At 40.4% G+C, this 20,985-nt stretch overlaps 1 protein-coding gene across 3 annotated transcripts in view; it reads left to right on the forward strand.

Annotated features, from left to right (window-relative positions):
* Positions 1 to 20,713, forward strand: part of taok2b (TAO kinase 2b) — a 32,308-nt gene extending 11,595 nt beyond the window's left edge. The window contains exons 9-20 of one of the 3 annotated variants that reach the window (XM_058406060.1): positions 6 to 97; positions 1,113 to 1,206; positions 1,406 to 1,487; positions 3,974 to 4,141; positions 5,864 to 6,070; positions 6,834 to 7,211; positions 7,427 to 7,555; positions 8,028 to 8,231; positions 9,741 to 9,980; positions 14,073 to 14,285; positions 17,168 to 17,350; positions 18,204 to 20,713. In XM_058406060.1, the coding sequence (XP_058262043.1) occupies positions 6 to 97; positions 1,113 to 1,206; positions 1,406 to 1,487; positions 3,974 to 4,141; positions 5,864 to 6,070; positions 6,834 to 7,211; positions 7,427 to 7,555; positions 8,028 to 8,231; positions 9,741 to 9,980; positions 14,073 to 14,285; positions 17,168 to 17,350; positions 18,204 to 18,992 (2,779 nt within the window). In that variant the 3' untranslated portion in view covers positions 18,993 to 20,713. Of the gene's footprint in view, positions 1 to 5; positions 98 to 1,112; positions 1,207 to 1,405; positions 1,488 to 3,973; positions 4,142 to 5,863; positions 6,071 to 6,833; positions 7,212 to 7,426; positions 7,556 to 8,027; positions 8,232 to 9,740; positions 14,025 to 14,072; positions 14,286 to 17,167; positions 17,351 to 18,203 lie in introns of those variants that run through there. The other 2 variants (XM_058406058.1, XM_058406059.1) reach the window with 2 other exon arrangements.
* The last annotated feature ends 272 nt before the right edge of the window (positions 20,714 to 20,985 follow it).

Here is a 20,985-nt window from a genome sequence, read left to right on the forward strand (position 1 = left end):
TGTAGGATGGCTCCTGAGGTGATCCTGGCCATGGATGAGGGCCAGTATGATGGGAAAGTGGATGTGTGGTCACTCGGCATCACATGCATAGAGCTGGGTAAGTAACTGAACATTTGTAAAGCTTTTTGTTTACTTGTTTGGGTTTGTAGGCTAGTGTGGAACATTGACAGATAATTTCTCTCTTTCTAAATTATAGAAAAATAAATAATATTAGTTAGGAATTTGGAGTCAGAGGATGGGGTCAATTATGATACAGCACCCCTAGAGCAGAGAAATTTATCTGCATGGCTCAAGGTGGCAGCCTGGTAGTGCTGGGGCTTAAACCATGACCTTCTAATCAGTAAAACAGAACCTTGACCTTTGAACCACCACAGTCCCGGAATACATGCTTAAAGAGTTTTTCAGAGTGAGAAAAAGGTGTGAAGGTGCATTAAAAGTGTGTTTTGAAAAGGGGTTGACTTTTTCAATTTACAATTCATTTATTGATAGGTTTGTTTTTTTTCTTTGGCTAATGGTTTTCTACCCACACTGCCATTCAAGTGGGCACTTGCATCATCTCTACATAAACAGAGCGATGCAGCAGCAATTTATTCCTTTAGTCCTTTATTCTGTCCAGCTTTCTCACTACCTCATCTGTACACCCTGCTCAGACAGATCAGATTCCAATACCTTTCGCACTAATCCCGCTGTCCTCTGCCAGCGATATCACACTTGATATTTCATAGATGAGCCAAGTTTGTTATACATCACAGCTGCAACATGTTTCAACATCTCCACTACTTATATGCTAGATTACTTAGAAATAAGTAAATATTATGCATTTAAAACTCATAAAATACACAAACATACAGAGGAAGTGTGTAGCTCTATAGGAATTATAATTAATCTTAAATATTGGTCATATTTTAGAAGGAGGTGTTGAAAAGGATATTGGACTGGTGTTCATTCCCAAAAGAGCCAACTTGTCATAAGTGTTAAAATATCATGCTGGCAAATGACTGTTTAAAATTTATTCAGTAATATAAAACAAGAAGAACTGAATAAAACTCTTTAAATATAATAAACAAGAAGTCTAGTGTCAACAAATCTATTTTTTTTTCTGTCTGTCACAGCGGAGAGAAAGCCTCCCTTATTCAACATGAATGCTATGAGTGCCTTATACCACATCGCTCAGAATGAAAGCCCAGTCCTGCAGTCTAATCACTGGTGAGAAATCATTTCCTATAAACATCACATATTTTGTTGTCTTCTCTTTCTTCCTTTGTGCCTCTCTCTCATGAGTCTTTTTTCACACCTGATTCTCTTGAGGACTCCATATGATGGCTTTTTATGCATTCTCATTTCAGCACCTTCCTCCTCATCTAACACTCGACATGCTGTGGTTTTTTTCCCTCCTTTATTTAAGGTCGGATTATTTCCGAAATTTTGTGGACTCCTGTCTACAGAAGATTGCCCAGGACAGACCTACCTCTGACGTGCTGCTCAAGGTGAACATTATTACTATATCAAAAATCCTGCTGTGTCATATTCATTCACAATGACCAGCCCACTTTATGAAAAAAAACTTATTTTCATATTGTTGAATAGTCAGTCACAGCAGTGAGATCTGCATGGGTTCTTAATGAAAACACAATTATTTAAAAATTTGTGACATTTCATCACAGAGATGTGAAGGCTGGAAATATCTTGCTGACGGAGCCAGGGCAGTTATTAGTATTTCTCTATTATTGTTAATACTTTTTTTGAAACTGATTAAGGATAAACAGAAAATTATGTATTTATTGTTTGAAAAATATACTACATACAAAGCCATGGGAAAAAGTACACCCTCCTGTTCTGTGCTTTTATTTATCAAGATACAAGTAATATATAATCAAAATAAGTGAAATATAATATCCTACTTCCAAATACAACTTGCACATACCTGTCTATGCACACTCTGACATAGCCTTATTTATTGTTGTACATATTTACATATTTATCTGCACTTGTTCATTTGCACAATTTCTACTATTTGCACTTCTTGTAGATGCTAAATAGCATTTTCTATCTATCTATCTATCTATCTATCTATCTATCTATCTATCTATCTATCTATCTATCTATCTATCTATCTATCTATCTATCTATCTATCTATCTATCTATCTATCTATCTATCTATCTATCTATCTATCTATCTAAGCTTTCATTTCCTGATGTTTACATCTAGATTTGCTAAGAACATGGCTCCTTAGGTGGCAGACAACCCAATATTTTAGGTAAACAAAAGAATAGGAACATGTATATAACACTTTTGCTTGCATATTTCTTGCTTGCAATAACTGCGTAAAGCCGGCAAGTCACTGACCATCTTCTTTTGTGATACTTTTCCAGGCTTGTAGTGCAGCTTCTTTCATTTGTTTGTTTGTTTTGGGGGGGTTTCTCTCTTCACTCTCCTTATGGTCTGCTGATTTTTTTTGTCCAGTCTGAAACCTTTCCACTTTTCTCCTGATGTAGTTTGTTGTATCTAAAATGCTTTAGATCATTGTCTTGCGCCATAATGAAGTTCTTTCGAATTAGACTGGACCCCATTTTTTTTGTAAATTACAGACAGAATATTACTATAGACATCTTTATTCACTCTGCTACCATTGTGAGTTCCATCTCCACACTGTCTCCACCGTGCTTCACTGATGATCTTGTATGTTTTGGATCATGAGCAGATCCTTTCTTTCTCCACACTTTGGTCTTTCCATCACTTCGATTCTTGCTGCTGATGAATGTTTATATCTTGTGGTAAGGTCACTACCACTTCTGCTCTTGAAGATTTTTTCACGCAGTGTATTGTGAAACCTAAACCCCTGCTTTATTGAGGGTTCTTGGTGAAGTCACCAAATGTTGTTTTTGGGTTTTATTCACAGCTCTCACAATGTCTCTCTTATCAATTGCTGTTATCATTGGCTGACCTGTTCAGTGTCTGGTGGTTTCTTTTCTTTTTTTTTCCCCAGAAACATTCCAAATTGTTGTATTGACTATGCCCTCATCAAACTAAGAATAAACTTTCAGCTCAATTAATTGTTTAAACAATCTAACATGGGCTAATATTTTTTGATCACTTGCCACACTGTTGGGGTCAAACAAAAGTTGCCATGTTCTAAGTCGTTTAACAAATCTAGATGTAAATCTCAGGAAATGGAAGTTGACATCCTTGTCTATCATCTCATCTTCGTCTCAAACCTAAACGTCTTCAGTGTGTAGCAAAAACAAAATTATTGCCCTTGCCTTTCCAATGCTTTCATATAATTTCACAGGATTTTACAGCATGTTAAAGCTAGATCATTCCTCTGTTGTCCTGTTTTGTATTTGTTATCCCCTGTTAGATGTTGTATAATCATCAGTACTTCATTCAAAATTGGCATGTCTGTGTGCTGAAAATATACCAGTAGAGAATGTCTAAAGGCACAGCGGATGCAGTAGGAATGTAAATGAGGCTACTGGCAATTTTCCCAGAGTCACCAGCATGTATGATTTGAACTAATCCCTTTTGTTTTATTTTAGGCGAAGCTTTCTCCAAACGGTGTAGTTCATATTTGTGGTACCTCTAGTTGTATGCGAATCCACACTTAAAGGTGGATTTGTAGAAATGTTCACTATGACAGTGGCACTGGGTTATATTGCAGCCTCACAGCTTCAGAGTCTCTAGTTTGTTCCTGAACTACCATCTCTGCAGAGATTCTGTAAATGTTCTCCCGTTTGTGCTGGTTTCTTCAGGGTTTACCACGTTCTTCCCACCTCCCAAAAACATGCTGGATTGCCTGCACTAAATATCACCAGGTGTGACTGTGTGTACATGGTGCTTCGTGAGCTAGGTTGTATTCTTGTCTCACATTGAGCGCCGATGACCTGGATAACGCAATTACCGAAGATGAATGAGTAAATAAAAGTCCTGTAGAACTTCTTTCTGTACTAAACGCTTGCTGTTTTGCCTTTCAGCATCATTTCCTGTGTCGTGAGCGTCCTCAAACTGTGGTGATGGATTTGATTGCGCGCACTAAAGATGCAGTGCGAGAGCTGGACAATCTACAGTACCGGAAAATGAAGAAAATACTTTTCCAGGAAACGCACAATGGTCCTGCTGCAGAGGGCACTGAGGAGGAGGAGGTAGGTGAAGCTACTTGGCTGATTAATAACTGAAGGCTTGATTTCCATAGAGAGAATAAGAGCTTGACCGGCACCATGGTTTTCATCAATATAAACAGTTCATGGTATTAGTGAAATTCCCTGGACCATTTTATATTGTTAGCTTCATGGTATAAGACCTTAAACTTAAGAACTTTCCTGTTGCAGGGACAACATTACACACTAAGCAATACACAGCCTTAATATGGTTTCTTAATATTATTGAGTGTTTATTAGCTCTTCACAGCAACTACAGCTTGCTAATAGTTATGTATACACAAACTATCTTCTGATGGCAGTAGCATTATAATATATAACAATAGCATTAAAATGGTCAGACAGGTTTGAGCTGGCAGTGAGGACATAATAACTAATTTAATCACTCTGTATAACCATGGTGAGCTGAAAAGCATCTCAAAACATTTGACCCTGTGGTGGATCGGATACCACAGCAGATGATCATATCGGGTCCCAGTTCTGGCCTGAAAATGGAGAGTTGCGAATCCAGTCAGCAGTGAAACCCGACTGGGTCTATTGCCTCAGGGGTTGATGCGTTTGGAGATTTGAAATGCAAAAGATTGTTTCCACCTAGCCAAACTGCTGCTCACTGAGTACATTTGTGGATACTGTACTTGGTGGACAACCTATCAGTGGTTATTGACAGCTAAATTCAAGTTATAGAGTGATTGCCCTTAAATGATTGTCTAAAGATAGCAGCAACAGCAGCCAAAAGATCAACAACAACAGTAACATATTAAAACCCCTTTGAGTTTGGACAGTTTATTCTTATAGATCAGATTTTTTACTTTATTGGCCATCAATCTACACACACTTTCAAAATTTTGTTTTGCACATTTATTTAAAGTAAACAAAAATGAGAAACCTATTATTTAGACAAGTAACTCTTTTCTCAAGGACATCATAACATGTATACTGCCACCTCCGTGCTTCACCTCTGGGATGGTAGTAACTAGTTGATGAGCTATAATTTTTTATTTGAGCTATAGTTTTTTGCCGGGCTCAGCACTTAAATTCAATTTTTATATTATCACACTAGAATACTCACAATATTCTATTTTAAAATCTTGGAATACTCTGTAGTCTTTTAAGTACAGAGGCTATAAAGGCCTGATTGGTGGATTATTTCTTAGATGGTTGTCCTTCCAGCATGTTTCCCTTCTCTCAGAGCTCTGGTAAAGTGGCCATTGGGTTCTTGGACACCTCCCTGACTCAAGGGCTTTCTAGCCTGGTTGCCAAATTTGGCCTGAAGGCCAGCTTTAGAAAACATCAATTTCTTAATGATGCATTTCGAAAACAAGTTTTTAAAATGGTTTTTAGAAATACCCTTACCTGATCTCCGTCTTAACACAGTTTGATCACAGAAAGTTGCTTTGACTTTGTGGCTTAGCTTTTGGTATAACATGCACAGCGAGTTGTGGGACTTTTGCTGCTGGTGGACTAAAAACATGTTTATGCTTTGTTGTTATGAATTATTGTGTAGAGTTTAATGGGGAAAAGGAAATGTAATCTAAAACACTAATATGTAGAAAGCACAGTGGTTAGGAAGCCACTGCAATTTGCTTATAACTTTGTGTTCTCTGTACGAGTGAGGTTTTCGCTATGCAACAACATTCTTAAAATAAGTCATGCTGGGTCATAGTGGTTGATTTTTTTTTTTATTTTTGTTTGACACCTGACCATCAGGATGTGGAGCAATACATGCTGCGCACAGGCACAGTGAACAGCATGGAGAGCTCACACTCACTGCCCTCCATGTCGATCAGCGCCAGCTCACAGAGTTCTTCAGTGAACAGCCTAGCTGATGGCTCGGATGACAGCGGTGAGATGGCCATGATGCAGGAGGGAGAGCACACTGTCACCTCCAACAGCTCCGTATTGCACAAACCACTGGTCAGTATGTCATGAGTAAATTCACATAGGCCAAATTCAACCAGTAACCTCTAACACCTACATACTCCGCAAATCACTGATAATTATATTATATTAGCTCATTAGTTGAGAAGAAGCCACGAGTGTACAAAGCTTAATCAGAAGCACTGCTAAATTTTTGTTCAACACTTTTATCGGCCACTGCGTGTTATTTCAGTGTTAGTCTTCACTATTGCATTTTTGTCCTTGTATATCCGTGTGTGTGAAAATTAAATGCTTCTGTACAGTGCCTTTTGTACATTTTCCAGATCTGATGGAGATGTATATGAGACAGTACCAAAGGCTGTGACTCACTAAAACTAAACCTGACTACACCAGGAGGGGGCTCCAGTGTGCAGCTGGGAAGCCTGTAGGCACCTAATGTATAATTAAAAAAATGGAATTTAATTTGGTTCAGTCCAGACAATTTCCCTTTAATCAGACATTAAAGGGATTCCTATGCTATATTGTGGGGCAACTGTGTCGCATTAGCTTGGCAACAGACAAATATAGAGTTTTTAAATGTAAATATTGGGTTTTGTCAATTTAGCCACTACCTATTAATACACACCGATATTAATTATTGTGAAGCAGCCACAACAGCACCCGGAATATCTCGTTACATTGCTGCATGGTTTCCGGTTTTCCAAATGGGGCACAGAAATTGTGATAGTACTTTCAACATTATGGCACATGTTTTGCAGCTATATGAATGGTTGCTCATCGCTCCTAATTTGTTCCGCAGAGCCATGATAACATCTATGACGAGCCCTACCAGCCTGAGGCGGACTCTCAGCAGCAGGGTCCGTCTGGAGGAGGAGGTGGTGGAGGAGGGAGACGTCGTAGAGGCCGTGATCACTTTGCCACTATACGTACGGCCTCACTGGTGACTCGTCAGATCCAGGAACACGAGCAGGGATCGGCACTCCGAGAGCAAATGACTGGCTACAAGCGTATGCGTCGACAGCACCAGAAGCAGCTGATGGCCTTGGAGAACAAGCTGAAGGCTGAGATGGATGAGCACCAGCTGCGGCTGGACAAAGAGCTTGAGACACAGAGGAACAACTTCAGCAGTGAGAGCGACAAGCTCAGCAAGAAACACCAGGCTGTACTGGAGAAAGAGGTGACAGAGAAGGATAACACTGTTTTAATGTGAAAGGAAAACACTATGTAGGACTTCCTGATAATTTAAAAACTTTGTAATGTGATCTAAGCATTAAAACAAATCTGTGATTTGTAAATTTGAATTTTCACAATATTATGGTGTATAGATTTTGTCCAAATCAGTGTGATTTACAGGAATGTGTAACTATGGATTCATTTTCCTTTTCTCTGCAGGGTAAGAATGCTACAACAGAGGAAAAGAAGTTCCAACAGCACATTTTGACTCAGCAGAAGAAAGAGCTTACTACTCTGCTTGAGTCTCAGAAACGCCAGTATAGACAACGCAAAGAGCAGCTCAAGGAGGTAAATGACTTTAAAATTCAGGAGTTTCAAAATAGTTGAAATGGTACATATTTGGGTGTAGATGTACCAGTTTCAACATATAGCCACTGTTCTGCATAGCCCATTAAATGTCCCATAGTTTATTCCACTGTTAACTTCCATTTTGCACATGTTTCAAATCATTGTCTATAATGGTCAATATGTGCCTTAACTCTAGTACAATTGAAGCACCTTTGTAGTTTTACTCAACTTGAATAGAAATGGTATTTGGGAAAAACTCCACTGGCATTTCATTAGTGACGAGATATTATCATTATGTGCATAAAATAGCTGCTGCTGCCTTTAAATATTTAGTGTGTAACTGGATTGTTAGCGAGATGCCCTGATGTTACTGGCACCAGTTGCAATATTAGAGACTATTTCCCCTGTATGTCAGGTTTGCATTGCAATAAAGTCTGTTTTTCTCCTATGACAATTCTCTTCTGTGGCCCAGGAGCTAAATGAGAACCAATCCACACCAAAGCGAGAGAAGCAGGAGTGGCTGGTGCAACAGAAGGAGTGTTTGCAGCAGCACCAGGCTGAGGAAGAGGCAGGCTTGCTGCGACGCCAGAGGCAGTATTACGAGCTGCAGTGCCGCCAGTACAAGAGGAAGATGCTGCTGTCCCGACACAACATGGAGCAGGACCTACTCAGAGAGGTAACGTGTAGCCATTTACACACACTACCTCAGGATGCATTTGTTCAGTATCAGACAGTTTGTTAAATTATGTGATCAGCAGTGTTGGGGCAGCGGTTTTGCAGTTGTAACCTTTCAAGCTACATGTTTGATTTAAAGTAGCTAAGCTACAGCAGAGATACCCTTTGATAAGTTACTAAAAAAAAGTACTCCACTGAAGCTACTTCATGACATTTAGGGAAAACAACAATGACATTTTCATTTGTGCTGCTTATTTAATGCACTATAAAACATGCACATGAAAAAGTGCTCGCCCCACTACTCAACCCAGTTTGTTTTCAGAAAAATCTAACAGGCATATGATCTACATAACATTTATATATCATCTTGGCTGATGCTAGCTGTTAGGTTTTATTTTTTATTTGTTCATTTATATGACAGTAATTCGACCACAGATATTCAACATACTCTACATTTTCACTGCAACAGAGCAAAAATACCTTCTTAATTTGAAAGCACAACTTATTTAACATATATTTTAATTACTGCAGTTCTTGTGAAATGCAATTAAACTCTTAGCATCACTACTTTGAGCTAGCTACTCCCCATCACTGATGATCCTCTTGAGATACAGATGTGTAACAAATGAAATAGCATAAAATGTCATGAAGTCACCAGAACAGCTTCAGTGTGGCTTTATATCACAATATGTATGGCAATATGCAGGCTTTCTAAAACTACCAGCAATAAGTGTATAAAACCATTTAAAATCAAAATGCATCATGACATTATATCACAGAAAAGTCATTTATTTGTCAATAATATAATTGTCTGATTTTTTTTGTGTGTACCCTGTGGATGGGGAGGTAGTCACCCTGGAACAGACCATTTCCAGCAGTCTAGTAAAGTTTCATCCTAAGATACGGTGTACCTTTTAACACCCATGTTCTTGCTAAACTGGTGGCATCTAGTGCCTTCTGAACTCCTTAATGTGTAATGTTTTAGAACATGGAAGGCATATTGTTCTGTTTCAGTGTGTCAAAAGTCCTTAAGAACACATTTAACTTCCATTAAAGTCCATCACCAAACAAAAATAAATCTTTCAAGGAATAGAGCTGTATTCTTTATGTTGCACGTACTGTGCAGGGTAAGCTTTACAGTTTACACTGTCCTCAATTCAATTATTTGTTTCATCCACTCATTCACATCTACAGCAATGTGACTGGAGCTCAGAGGATGTATATGATGTGTTTTATACTAATCAAAGAACAAGTAGCAGCTCACCACAGTTTCTACCTAATGCACATCCATGATCAGGTCTCAGGACTTGTCCAGTTTGTCATTTGAGCTGTGAAACTGACCAAAATACAGATGTCTATGTAACTTTTACAAGTACATGAATTAAAAGAAAGGAACAAAAAAATCTGTAGATTACCAGTCACACATAACTCAGTTTAGGACTCCATATTTAAAATGGCCCACTGTAATAACATAATCAGTACCTGAACTGTTTTCTCTCTATACCTATAGGAACTGAATAAGAAACAGACCCTGAAGGACCTGGAGTGTGCAATGCTGCTGCGGCACCACGAGTCCACACAGGAGCTAGAGATGCGTCAACTGAGTCTGGTGCAGAGAACGCGGGCAGAGCTGATTCGGACGCAGCACCAGAGCGAACTCACCAACCAGCTCGAATACAACAAGCGGCGTGAACAGGAGTTGCGCCAGAAACATGCTGTCGAAGTCCGCCAACAGCCAAAGAGCCTCAGAGTGAGTGAGCGTGACAGCATGGAGAGCAGTGGGGCGGGACCTGATGGATACGGGGTGGGGATTGATGATTCTTGCAGTGAGCTGGCACAGGAAAGGGCAGAAGATGCTTTTGAGGGAGTTGAGAGGGAAGAGGACACCAGTGTGTTCTATGGAGAGTGCACTCCTTCCATGAAAAATGGTGCACAAGTGGCAGAGAGTATAAAAGTTGATGAAACTGAGAAAAGAAGGAGAGTGTGTGTGGGTGGAGGGAGGAGTGATAAAGAAAGCCATTTGCAGCCTTTAGATGAGCACAGCAGAGAGAAAGAGGCTGATGGAGAGACAGAAGTGGAGATTATGCTATTTGAATACAACAAAGCAGAAAGCATGGATGAGCAGACGAAGTGCCACAGATTAGAGGGAGAAAATAAAGACTGGCAATTGGAGGAGAGAGTGGAGGACAAAGGTTTAGGGGACCAAAGACTAATAGAAGGGCTGCAGTGGGATAAGGAGGATGATGCAAGCAGTGAAACAGAGATAGAGACTGAGGAAGAGGGAGAAGAAGGTAGAGGCGTGGCTGATGGCTGTCCCTCAGAGTTTATCCCTTCCTCTTCTCTTGAAATTCCTCAACGAGATGAGCTCTCTGAATTCTACTTCCCTGACACTCTAGAGGAACTGGAACCTCCTCCTATCTGCCCTCCTCCCAGCACGTCCATTTCTCAACCATCCATCCCTTCACTCTTTTCTCACACCATATGTCTTGTCCTCTCCCTCTCTGCAGCTGCCAAGCCATCCTTCCCGACCCTCCTCTTCCTTTCTATCTTCCTTCTCTCCCTTCGTCGCTCACCTCCTCTTCCCTCTCTTGCATCCCTGGTTCTTTCCGCTGAGCTGGCTTTCTTGGCTCTCTTTTTCTCCTACCTATTCCTTCGCTCAGTCTGGTCACTCTCTCTTTCCGCATTCTTCTCACTCGTGCTCTGGGCATCGGGTCTGTTCAGCATGAGCCTGGCACTGAGTCTGGGCCTCTATTACGTTCCTTTGGCATTGATCTCCGCTTTCTTCCTCAGCTCGCCCTCACTCTTCCTTTCCCTCTACTTGGTGCTGGTGCTGGTGGTGCGTCCAGCACGCGTCTTCCTCCAGAATGCGCCCCGAAAGCTTGCCCGATTGTGGGTGCGGCTCCTCTTTCGTCTACCAAAGCCACTGTTCACTCTGTGCCAGTCGCTCACGGGTGGGATGGCTGAGCGCAGCCTTTTTGATATGTTCCCCAAAGCAGGACGTAATTGTGGTGGTAGGCACTCCCGTATACCGGTGCCTGCCCGGAGCCTACCCATTGAGCTCCAGGCCAAGCATGAGTCTTGGGTTTATGTATGGGTCAAGCGCTTTGCTCGACGTCCCTTGGGCGTTGTAGCAGATCTGGCTAACTCTTTAGTGCTGAGGTTAGCAAACAAAATCCTTAAAAAACTTCCCCTACATTACCTGAGCAAACTCAGGGCTTTAGGGCTTTTAAGGGAAGAGAAGCAGAGTAGGCTGCCCAGACTCCTACCACGTGAGGTGAGGGAACAGAAGCGCAGGATGAGAGAGAGAAGAGAGAGGGAGCGCCGAAGAAGGGAGCGGGAGATGGTACACAGGGAGGAAGGGAGGTGGGAATGCGGACTGAGGAGGACATCCTCAGGAAGGAGCACAAGGGGGAAGATTGTGCCATGGAGGTAGATAGAAAACATGACGAGGGGAATGAACAAAGGAATTGCCAAAGTATTTGCTGTATGTGTGACTGACTGATCATTCATGCTGAGCATTCTTATGTATTGTTTTTTTTTTTCATACATTTTTTTTGCACATTCAGATTGAGCCTCTTATGTTTACTGGCTTTGAATCACCCCATTACATTCTGTCTGTTCTCTCATATTCACTATCCATCAGACAGTGAATATAAAGTATTAATCAAGACTGTGCTTTTCGTAAAAGTTTTATTACTGTCTTAATTTTAATCATTGAATAATTTTTTTTTGTTCTTAATTACTAAGAAGTATGTCTTATGGTTATTATTTCATGACCATGTTTGTGCAATTCGTTTTCCACCCTTTCCTTTTGTTTTTGTGTGCTTGTGAAGGTTTTCAGAAAAGTTGCTAGCATTACATTTCAAAAGGGCAGTCAGAGAACGTTGTTGAGTCTGAAGCCATAGCTACAATTATGAAGATGAGGAAGTCACTGTACTGTTGTTTTAACATTTTACACCAAAACCACCTCCCTTTTCAATTTCCCTAAACAGCCCTAAAGCCCCCACCACTACCACCCCAACCACAGAGAATAAGAACACTAGGAAATTCGATACAGTTAACTGCTTGCTTGTTCTGGGAGATCATATTGAATGTGCCTTGATATCATAGTGACTGTAGGCCCTTCCCTTTTCACGATATTTAAACAAGAAAGAGGTTCAAGTGGGTCTTGAACACTTCAGAATGTAGTGATGCTGATTAAAACGTCTGAACCATTAACCTGTTTTAAAGCCTGTGCAAAAAAGATTTCAGATAAAGGTTTAATCCTACATATACACTTATAAAAGAAAGTGCCTTCTAGCTGATTTGAGTGCTGGGCTACATAGTGAAGACAATTATCTTATAGTGTTTGTGTTTTATGGTAACACATTTAACGATTTACAATGTATGGTGATGAACTGGTGTCCCATCCAGGGTGTATTCCCACCTTGCCCCCAGGATAAGCTCCAGATTCACTGCATCCCTCGCCAGTATAAACAGTTACTGAAGGTGACTGAATATAGGATTTACCATGTAAACATTTTAGTCACATACTTATATTTGAAGACAAAACATTTACTGTCAAACAGCAGCTATCCTACAGATATCAGATTATTTCATCATTTGGTTAGCTGTTTTTGTGGTTCCTTTCCTAAAGCTTAAGCCATTATGGCAGTGAGGCGTGCCGATGATGCAAAATCATACCAAAGAGATCTAAAGCCATAAAATATATAAAACAAGACGCTTTATTTACTGGGTAAAGATATCTTGCACTGTTCCAGTCTTAAATGGTCTCAATATTGAATGAAACTTGAAAAAAAGGCATTTTATTTATTTAAAAAAAGATGAAATGACCCGACATGTAGTAAAACAGTTGATGCAAAAACAGAAGGTTGATTTGTCTTTTTGTTTTATTTAAACAAATTTTAACTGATATGAGCTACACAGAAGCAAATTTGACCAAATGTGAAACATTATTTTTTGCAAAATAGTTAGTTCAGCCATAACAGTTATTTTTGAATGTATTTCATCTTTTTTGTTGTTTTTTGTTTACACATGTTCTGTTTTGTGTGTCTGTTCTTTGAATCAACAGTTATTTAACTAATATATTTGTGCCTTTTTTTTTTTGTTAAGCACCTTGTGTTTCAAGGCCATTTTGTGTGCATTTCATCCTCACTGTGTGAATGAATGGATGGTCACTGTATTTAAATATTAATAGTTATTTTCTTATGTCTTTGTCAAATAAATTTTTTTGTTGAATTCATCTTCTGTTTGTTTTGATTTGCATTTTTGTCATCTGTTATGATTTTGTTTACTGTTTTTTTTAACGTATTATGATTTCTCCCTACCTGACCTCCCTGTTTGGCTGAGATGACCTCCCTGACCTCCCTGTTTGGCTGAGATGAATGGTGATAGTGCCCAGTATTATTTTTCAGATAGAACATAGTCCAGTGTATAGCCCAGCATTAAAGTTCAAATTTGGGCCGAATACAAGTGTGTAGCTTAATTCAAGTGAATAGATGTTAAGATTGGCAATGGAAGTCTTCCTCCTATCTATAGAACATCAAGACCTTATCTAGTTGTGATTTTATCACTCTAGTGTCTGACTAAACGTAAGTGTATATCCTAGAGGTAAGTGGAATACTTCAAAGTCTGCTGACCTATGGCAAATTCCTTATGATATTAAACTTTTATTTATTTATTAAATTTATTTATTTATTCTGTTTACTTGAGGTTGAGGTTATAGTTTGTATACTTAACTTGGATGGAGATCACTTTTTCTTCAGCATGAATGATAACTTTTTTTTGGTCTTATTCAAAATTTATGCCATCATTCCCCCGTCAACATTCTTTGTTCTTATAGTCCAAGGAGCTGCAGATCAAGCGTCAATTCCAGGACACATGTAAGATCCAGACGCGGCAGTATAAGGCACTGAGGAACCACCTGCTGGAAAACACCCCCAAGTCGGATCATAAGGCCATGCTAAAGAGGCTGAAGGACGAGCAGACGCGCAAGTTAGCCATCCTTGCTGAGCAGTATGACCACTCCATCAACGACATGCTGTCTACACAGGCTGTGAGTAAGGCAAGGACATAGACATGCAGTTTCCACTGACCCTCTACCTTATCCTTGGCCCTCATAGTGTTTTATTAATAACCAGCCCGTGTTGGTGGAAGAACGTGATTTCAGAGTAAAAATCTGGGCTGGGTTGGAAATATTAATATGGTACATCAGCGGTCACTAAAATTTTTTGCACCACGGACCAATGGGGAGTATTATGCTACATCGTTTTGTTTTGTTTTGTTTGTTTTCAAATTACATTCATGTTGATCATCAGTCACCACCCTGCCAGATAACTGCCAGAGGAGGTATTTAACACCTGGATGCTCTCTTGCGCATGCACGCCATCCTGAGACCTTCAACAAAGTCACAGTGTGACAGTGATGCAGTATTTGCTATAAATACTTTTTCTCTTGTAAGGTAGACAGTGGTTCTGAATGACGGGGCACACTGGAGGTTATTACATTTTCATAGAACCACAGTTACATCCATAAATACAGGATATCACAGAAAAGTCTCAGTACATTGGGGAAAGTAACACTTTTAGCAAAATATTTTGGATTGCATATTTTTTTCAGATCACTCCATGTATGTTTACAAAGAAATGACATCATTTAGAGATGATCACCATACTCACACTGTCAGCAGAGGCAATGTTGACTGTATAGAAACTGGTGTGGAGCAGTACACCTATCAGTAACGCCCATGAGGATGCAACACTCCATGTGGAATGGAGCATCAAAGTAGGGGGCGGATAACCTCTGTGACCCAATGGGCCAATATCTGTTTAGACATGGGAGCATCCTATGACTTTGCAACAAGACAGATGAATAACCGATCCAATGAATGATTGACCAATGAACTGGTCCAATGAGCTGCCTTGCAGTTCAAATAGAAATCTTCTGCAGATTGACATTCATAGAACAGTGCAAGGTCAATTACCTGGTTCACAAACTTCGCATATCCTTACCCAGGAACTCTCAGTCTGGAGTCATCCAACCATCAAACCACCACTGCAAGCAAGGGGGGTTTATCCCCAAGACGTGCAATTCTCCCACCCTTCTTGTCACTGGCATAAATGCCATTTTCAGTGCTACCAATTTAAGATCAACATCATGAAGAACTTGAGACCCCCCCAAGACAAAGAGTCCAGTCAACTTAAATATGTGAATGGGAAGGACTTTCAGGAACCATTTCAGTCCTCTCAGGACTATAATAGGACAGAAGTCATTTTTTTCAGGACCAAAAAATATGTTGAGTTGGAACCACTTGTTCTGAACAACTTGTTTATTTTGTTTTCAATTGTGCCTCTGTCTGAGAGGAAATGAACTTCTTGGGTAGAGCAGTGATTTTTTTTGGGGGATGTCCTGAATTTCCAAGGACCGTGAGAAGTTTGTGCCAGATCACAGAACTTGAGTTTGTACCCCTGTAACAATTTATATAGGGCCCACAGACCTGATCTATTTGCTGTGAAGCATCCCACTGCCAGCCCTTGTTCTTACATCTTTTTTTTTCCCCAACCTGCCAAAACTATAGGGTAGATCAGGAACTGACCCGTGGAGCCACTCTGGAGCCAGCCACACCTGATGAGCACAATAACCAACATAGCAGAAACTTTCACCATCTCTTGAGCCATGTGCCCTCCTATTAGAGCAAGGTTTTGATGAAAAGCTGCTGCAGCACTGACTGTAAAATCATTATTGATTTGGCCATGCTTGGCAGACACTGAGTAATACCATAAGCTCTTCTCCGTCTTTCATTTGTCAGAACATCTGCCCTCAATAGTGTGGCAGCATAGATACTACTTACACTACTAGTGAGGTGATGCAGGGGATCACAGTCAAATGTGTTTCAAGGTCTCACCAAAAAGCCTAAACATGTGGATGGTGACTGCTTAAAGTCTGTACACTACATACACTTTGTAACAGCCATCATGTCTGGTTTGGAGCTTGCCAGCTACATTTGTGGGTTAGAAGAGGTTGAGCCCTTTTAATTGCAGGCTGCATTAGGCAATGGAATGACAGTCACAGCCAGCATAGAGAAATTTTGGTACACTCACTGCAGTGAGAAAAAAAAACTGTGTATATCAGTTTGATTGCTGCTCCTACTAATAATTCTGAGAGTGTTGTCTTTTTAGCAAATATTGCTTTGTCGTCACATTGTGACTTTGTTGAAGGTCTCAGCATGCTGCTCACTAAAGCATATCCAGGTGTCAAGCACTACCCCTGGTGGTTAAGAGGGGTGAAATTGAATTAGCTGATGCTGCACATGAAATGACAGCTGCTGCATCGTGTTCACTGCAAGGCAAATCAATGCAAAGGGAAGTGGTAGCTCTGTGGTTAAGATGTTGGACTACTGATCAGGAGGTTGTAAATTAAAATCCCAGAACCACCAAGCTGCCATGGCTAGGCCCTTGAGCAAAGCTTTTAACACTTAAACTGGTCAGTTGTATGAGAGAAATGAAAGTCGCTCTGGATACTGGTGTCCGCCAAATGCCGTAAATGTAAATCACAGGCTTATGTTAATGTGCGCGTTTTAATTTAAGGTTTCTATAGTAACCACAGAGATTTGTATAGTGCTTCATATAATATAATAAAAAAATGTGGTGTTATTTAGTAAAGAAAAATATATTTTCTGTAAAGAAACTTTTATCTAATATATATTAAAGGAGTCTTAAGCTTTGGCACTTTTTTTGCAAACATTTGTGCCACTAGAGGACAACAGACTATATGCTTTGTGGTAACATGGCATGCTGCATTTTTTGTCAGAGGGAGCTACATTACAGCCCCTTCTCTATATTCATGGCATGTCAGCAGTTGATATAAAGGGTGGGTTATGTTCCCACCCCCTCCCCTGAGGCCACGCCTCACTGTCAATTATGTATTCTGTTTCTTCAGCTGAGATTGGACGAGACCCAGGAGGCAGAGTATCAGGCCCTGAAGATGCAGTTGCAGCAGGAACTTGAGCTGCTGAATGCATATCAGAGTAAGATCAAGATCCACACTGATTCACAGCATGAGAGGGAGGTCAAGGACCTGGAGCAGAGAGTGTCCATCCGTAGAGCTCTGCTGGAGCAGAGGGTAAGAGTTCCTTGGCATAAAGATTAACACTCAGCAGTAAATAAATTATTCCTAGTTGGCATATTGCTAGAATTTTAGAATTGATGTCAAAGTGCTGACCAGTTTCCCGCACAATAAACATTCATCAGTGCTGACATTTTAATTAATTTTAATTATTTATTGAGTTTTATTTTAATTTCATGAATTCACTAATAGGAGAGCTAAAGTACTTTATTCCATTTACATTTACACTCGCCATCCACTTTATTAGGAACACAAATACAACTTCTCAGTCATGCAGTTTAACCAATCATGTGGCAGCAGCACAATGCAAAATATCATGCAGATACAAGTCAAGAGTGTTGGGTAATGTTCACATTCATGTTCAGACTCAAATGAGCACTCTTTACAACTGTGGTGAACAGAAAAGCATTTCAGACCTCACAATACATCAAACGTATCAACCTGTCGTAGCTCATTCACCTGAAGGTGTGTTCTCAGATGCTTTTTTGCTCACTATGGTTATGAAGAGTACCCCTTTAAGTTACTATAGACTTTCTGTCAGCTCAGAGCAGTCTTGCTGGATGTTCTTGATGTGTATCTGCATAATTCTTTTTTGCATTTCACTACTCCTACATGATTAGCTGATTAGATAACTTCTTGAATGTGAAGCTGTTCCTAATAAAGTGGAGGGTGATTGCACATGTGTATGAGGTCTTGTTAACTGAGCTCCTCACCCACATTAATTGATGGCAAGCCAAAGCTGTCCTTCATGCTTTACAATAAGGGCAAAATGCAAGTGTAAAAAAAGAATCTGTGAACCGTTTATTGATATGTTTGGCCTTAATATCTTATACCCTGTGCCTCTGTGCAGATAGAGGAGGAGATGCTGTCCTTGCAGAATGAGCGCTCTGAGAGGATACGTTCACTGCTAGAGCGTCAAGCGGGTGAGATTGAGGCCTTCGATTCAGAGAGCCTGCGTCTCGGCTTCAGCAGCCTGGCGTTGACAGGCATTCCCTCTGAGGCATATCCAAAGCAGGGTTATCAGTCTGGGCACTGGAGTCATGGAGGTGCACCACCTCACCCGCACGCTCACCCGCGCCGAGGGCCCAGCCGCTCTGAATCTTCCTCCTCTTCCTCCCATGCCCTGGGCCCTCTGCACCACTCCTCCCGCTCCTCATCTTCATCCTCCTCTTCCTCTCACCATCATCATCGCCACCACCTGGCTCAACACTACCACCATCAAAGCACACCACAGCTGTACCGCGAGCGAGAGAGGGATAGGGATCGGGAAAAAGAGAGGGAGTGGGGAGGAGGAGGGGTGAGGGCTGAGCTCGTCCATCCCCATGCCTTCCCACATCATCTTCCCTCTCGTTCCTCCTCTCAGTCCCTTGCTCTTCTCCCTCCTCCTCCTCCAGCGCCAGCCTCCATCTCACTTTCATCCTCCTCCTCATCTTCCTCCTCCTCCTCTCAGGGAGTATATGGAGGAGGTGGAGGAGGGCTAGTGGTGCGAGGCCCAAGCCTGATGGCTCTGAGGAACAGCCCTCAACCACTACGTAGAACGGCGTCTGGGGGCGGAGGACCAAATGCCGACGGAGTATTGAGCCGCAGCACCTCTGTCACCTCCCACATCTCCAATGGCTCCCATCTCTCCTACTCTTAGAGCAGAATGTAAATCCTCAGAAGATTTCTTTGGGTATTTTCACTTTTTTTTTCCCATTTGATGCATTTTAATTAGGGGGAATTAAAAGGGAGAGAAATAGAAAGAGCACATCTAATTGCTGTTTTAATTTAGTTATCGCTCATCGTAGGCGTTTCATTTTTTGTAATGTTGAAAACATGACTGGCTTGGATCATCACCACTGCCTTTAAGAAGGTTTAAAGGAATGCGTTGGTACATACATTGCTATTCGGTGATGGAGGATACTTGCAACGTACTCAAGATATGAATGAAGAATGTTTATACAGTTACAGTTATGTCTTTCAAACGCTTTACACGACTGTGTGCGCGTGTATTTCAAAAAAAAAAAAAAAAAAAGGGTCAGACTTTACGATAACATTTGTGTCCAGTGCATGAGATTAATGTACAAAAAAAAATACATTTGTATTTGTAACCTACATTTGAATACGTAAGGCTACTGTACTGTACTGTTCATCGTAGACTTTTAGTCAGGTTCCCACCAATTGGATCTTTTATTGTATATAATATCAGAAGTGTTAAAGCATTGTGTCAGCGGTTTTCTATAGTAATGATAATCATCATAACTTTGATATGTGAATGAAATATTCTCAACTTCATAGCTACAGTGGAGAGTACCATCATGTGCACATTTTGTTTTTTTCCAAAAATTAAAGTCCATTTTGACCAGTTACCTTGTAAAAAAAAAAATAATTTTAACTAAAAATGTTACTGTGTCAGATTTGGTGTGTTAGGTATTAACGGTTACAAACATTTGACGATTAATAATTTGTATGAATGTGTGTTGGCCGAATTGAAAAAAATTTGGTAATATTGCCCTCCTTTTTTTTTCCACGAACCATGTTGGGTGAAAACCTTTTTCAGAAACCAATATGAATGTGACATCAAACTGTCAAGTTTGCAATCAGTAATTTTAAGGAAATCACACATGAAGAGAGGCCTCTTCTGAGATTAAATAGTAGTTAATTAAATGTTGGGTGTTGGACTTGAGGACACATTGGGAATATTGAGACTATAGGATTTTTTTTTCTTTTCTGCAAAGTTAAAACTGCCCTTAAGGAAAGCATGAAATTCTTGTCCAAAAAAAAATTAACAGATGTATATAAAATGATGGGAATGTACAAACACACAAAACCAGTGCATTCCCCAGTCAAAGGGTAATCACCAAGACAGTGTTCTCTTCTCAGAGATACAAAAAAAAAAGTGTGAGAAACACCAGCTCCGATGACTCTGTATAATCGACATCCTTTGTGCTTGGTTTAAATCAGTGCATGCAGAACAACTCGTGTTTGTTGAATATCTAGTTGATGGGATGGGAGGGCCAATGACGTGCCATAGCATTGTATTTTTGCCCCAAGTGACTGGTTTCAGAGCATGATCTGCTCTAAATAGTATAAGTAAGGGCTAATGCCGACCGAGCTGATCCCAGACAGGGTCAGCGCACGTCTGAATTCATGTCCGATGGTAAAGGAGGCTCTCGTGTTTAGGATTATGTGTTTTCATCTCAAGTGTGTAGGCTGACTGTAAAAGTGACTACTGGATAGAACAGCTTTTGCTGAGAGGACAATTTTTAGTAAAGACTTTAAACTTATTAAATATTTACATTAAGCTGTTTCTGGCTTGAAAGAAAGGGGTCATTTGGAAATGTGTTTGAGAAAATGAAAAGTAATTTAAAAGGTAATAAATTAATATTAAACATGGAACGTCTCCCTGTGATTATTTCATTAAGACTAACTTGTAAAAAAAAAAAAAAAAGTCACGATTTATTGTTTCACGACTGTAGTGGGATATAGGGTTATGTATTTATATTTTGAAAGCTTTTATGCGTGTTTGTTTTGTAAATTATTTTTGTTTTCCTATATGCAATACTTCTCCCTGGATAGTCACGTGCATCATGTCCAGAGTGGGAAAAGGCTCCTCGGCGTCATTGAGACGCGCCCTTTAAGGCACGCGCGGA

The sequence above is a fragment of the Hemibagrus wyckioides genome, linkage group LG13 (genome assembly GCF_019097595.1).
Source record: "Hemibagrus wyckioides isolate EC202008001 linkage group LG13, SWU_Hwy_1.0, whole genome shotgun sequence".
Classification (NCBI taxonomy): Eukaryota; Metazoa; Chordata; class Actinopteri; order Siluriformes; family Bagridae; genus Hemibagrus; species Hemibagrus wyckioides.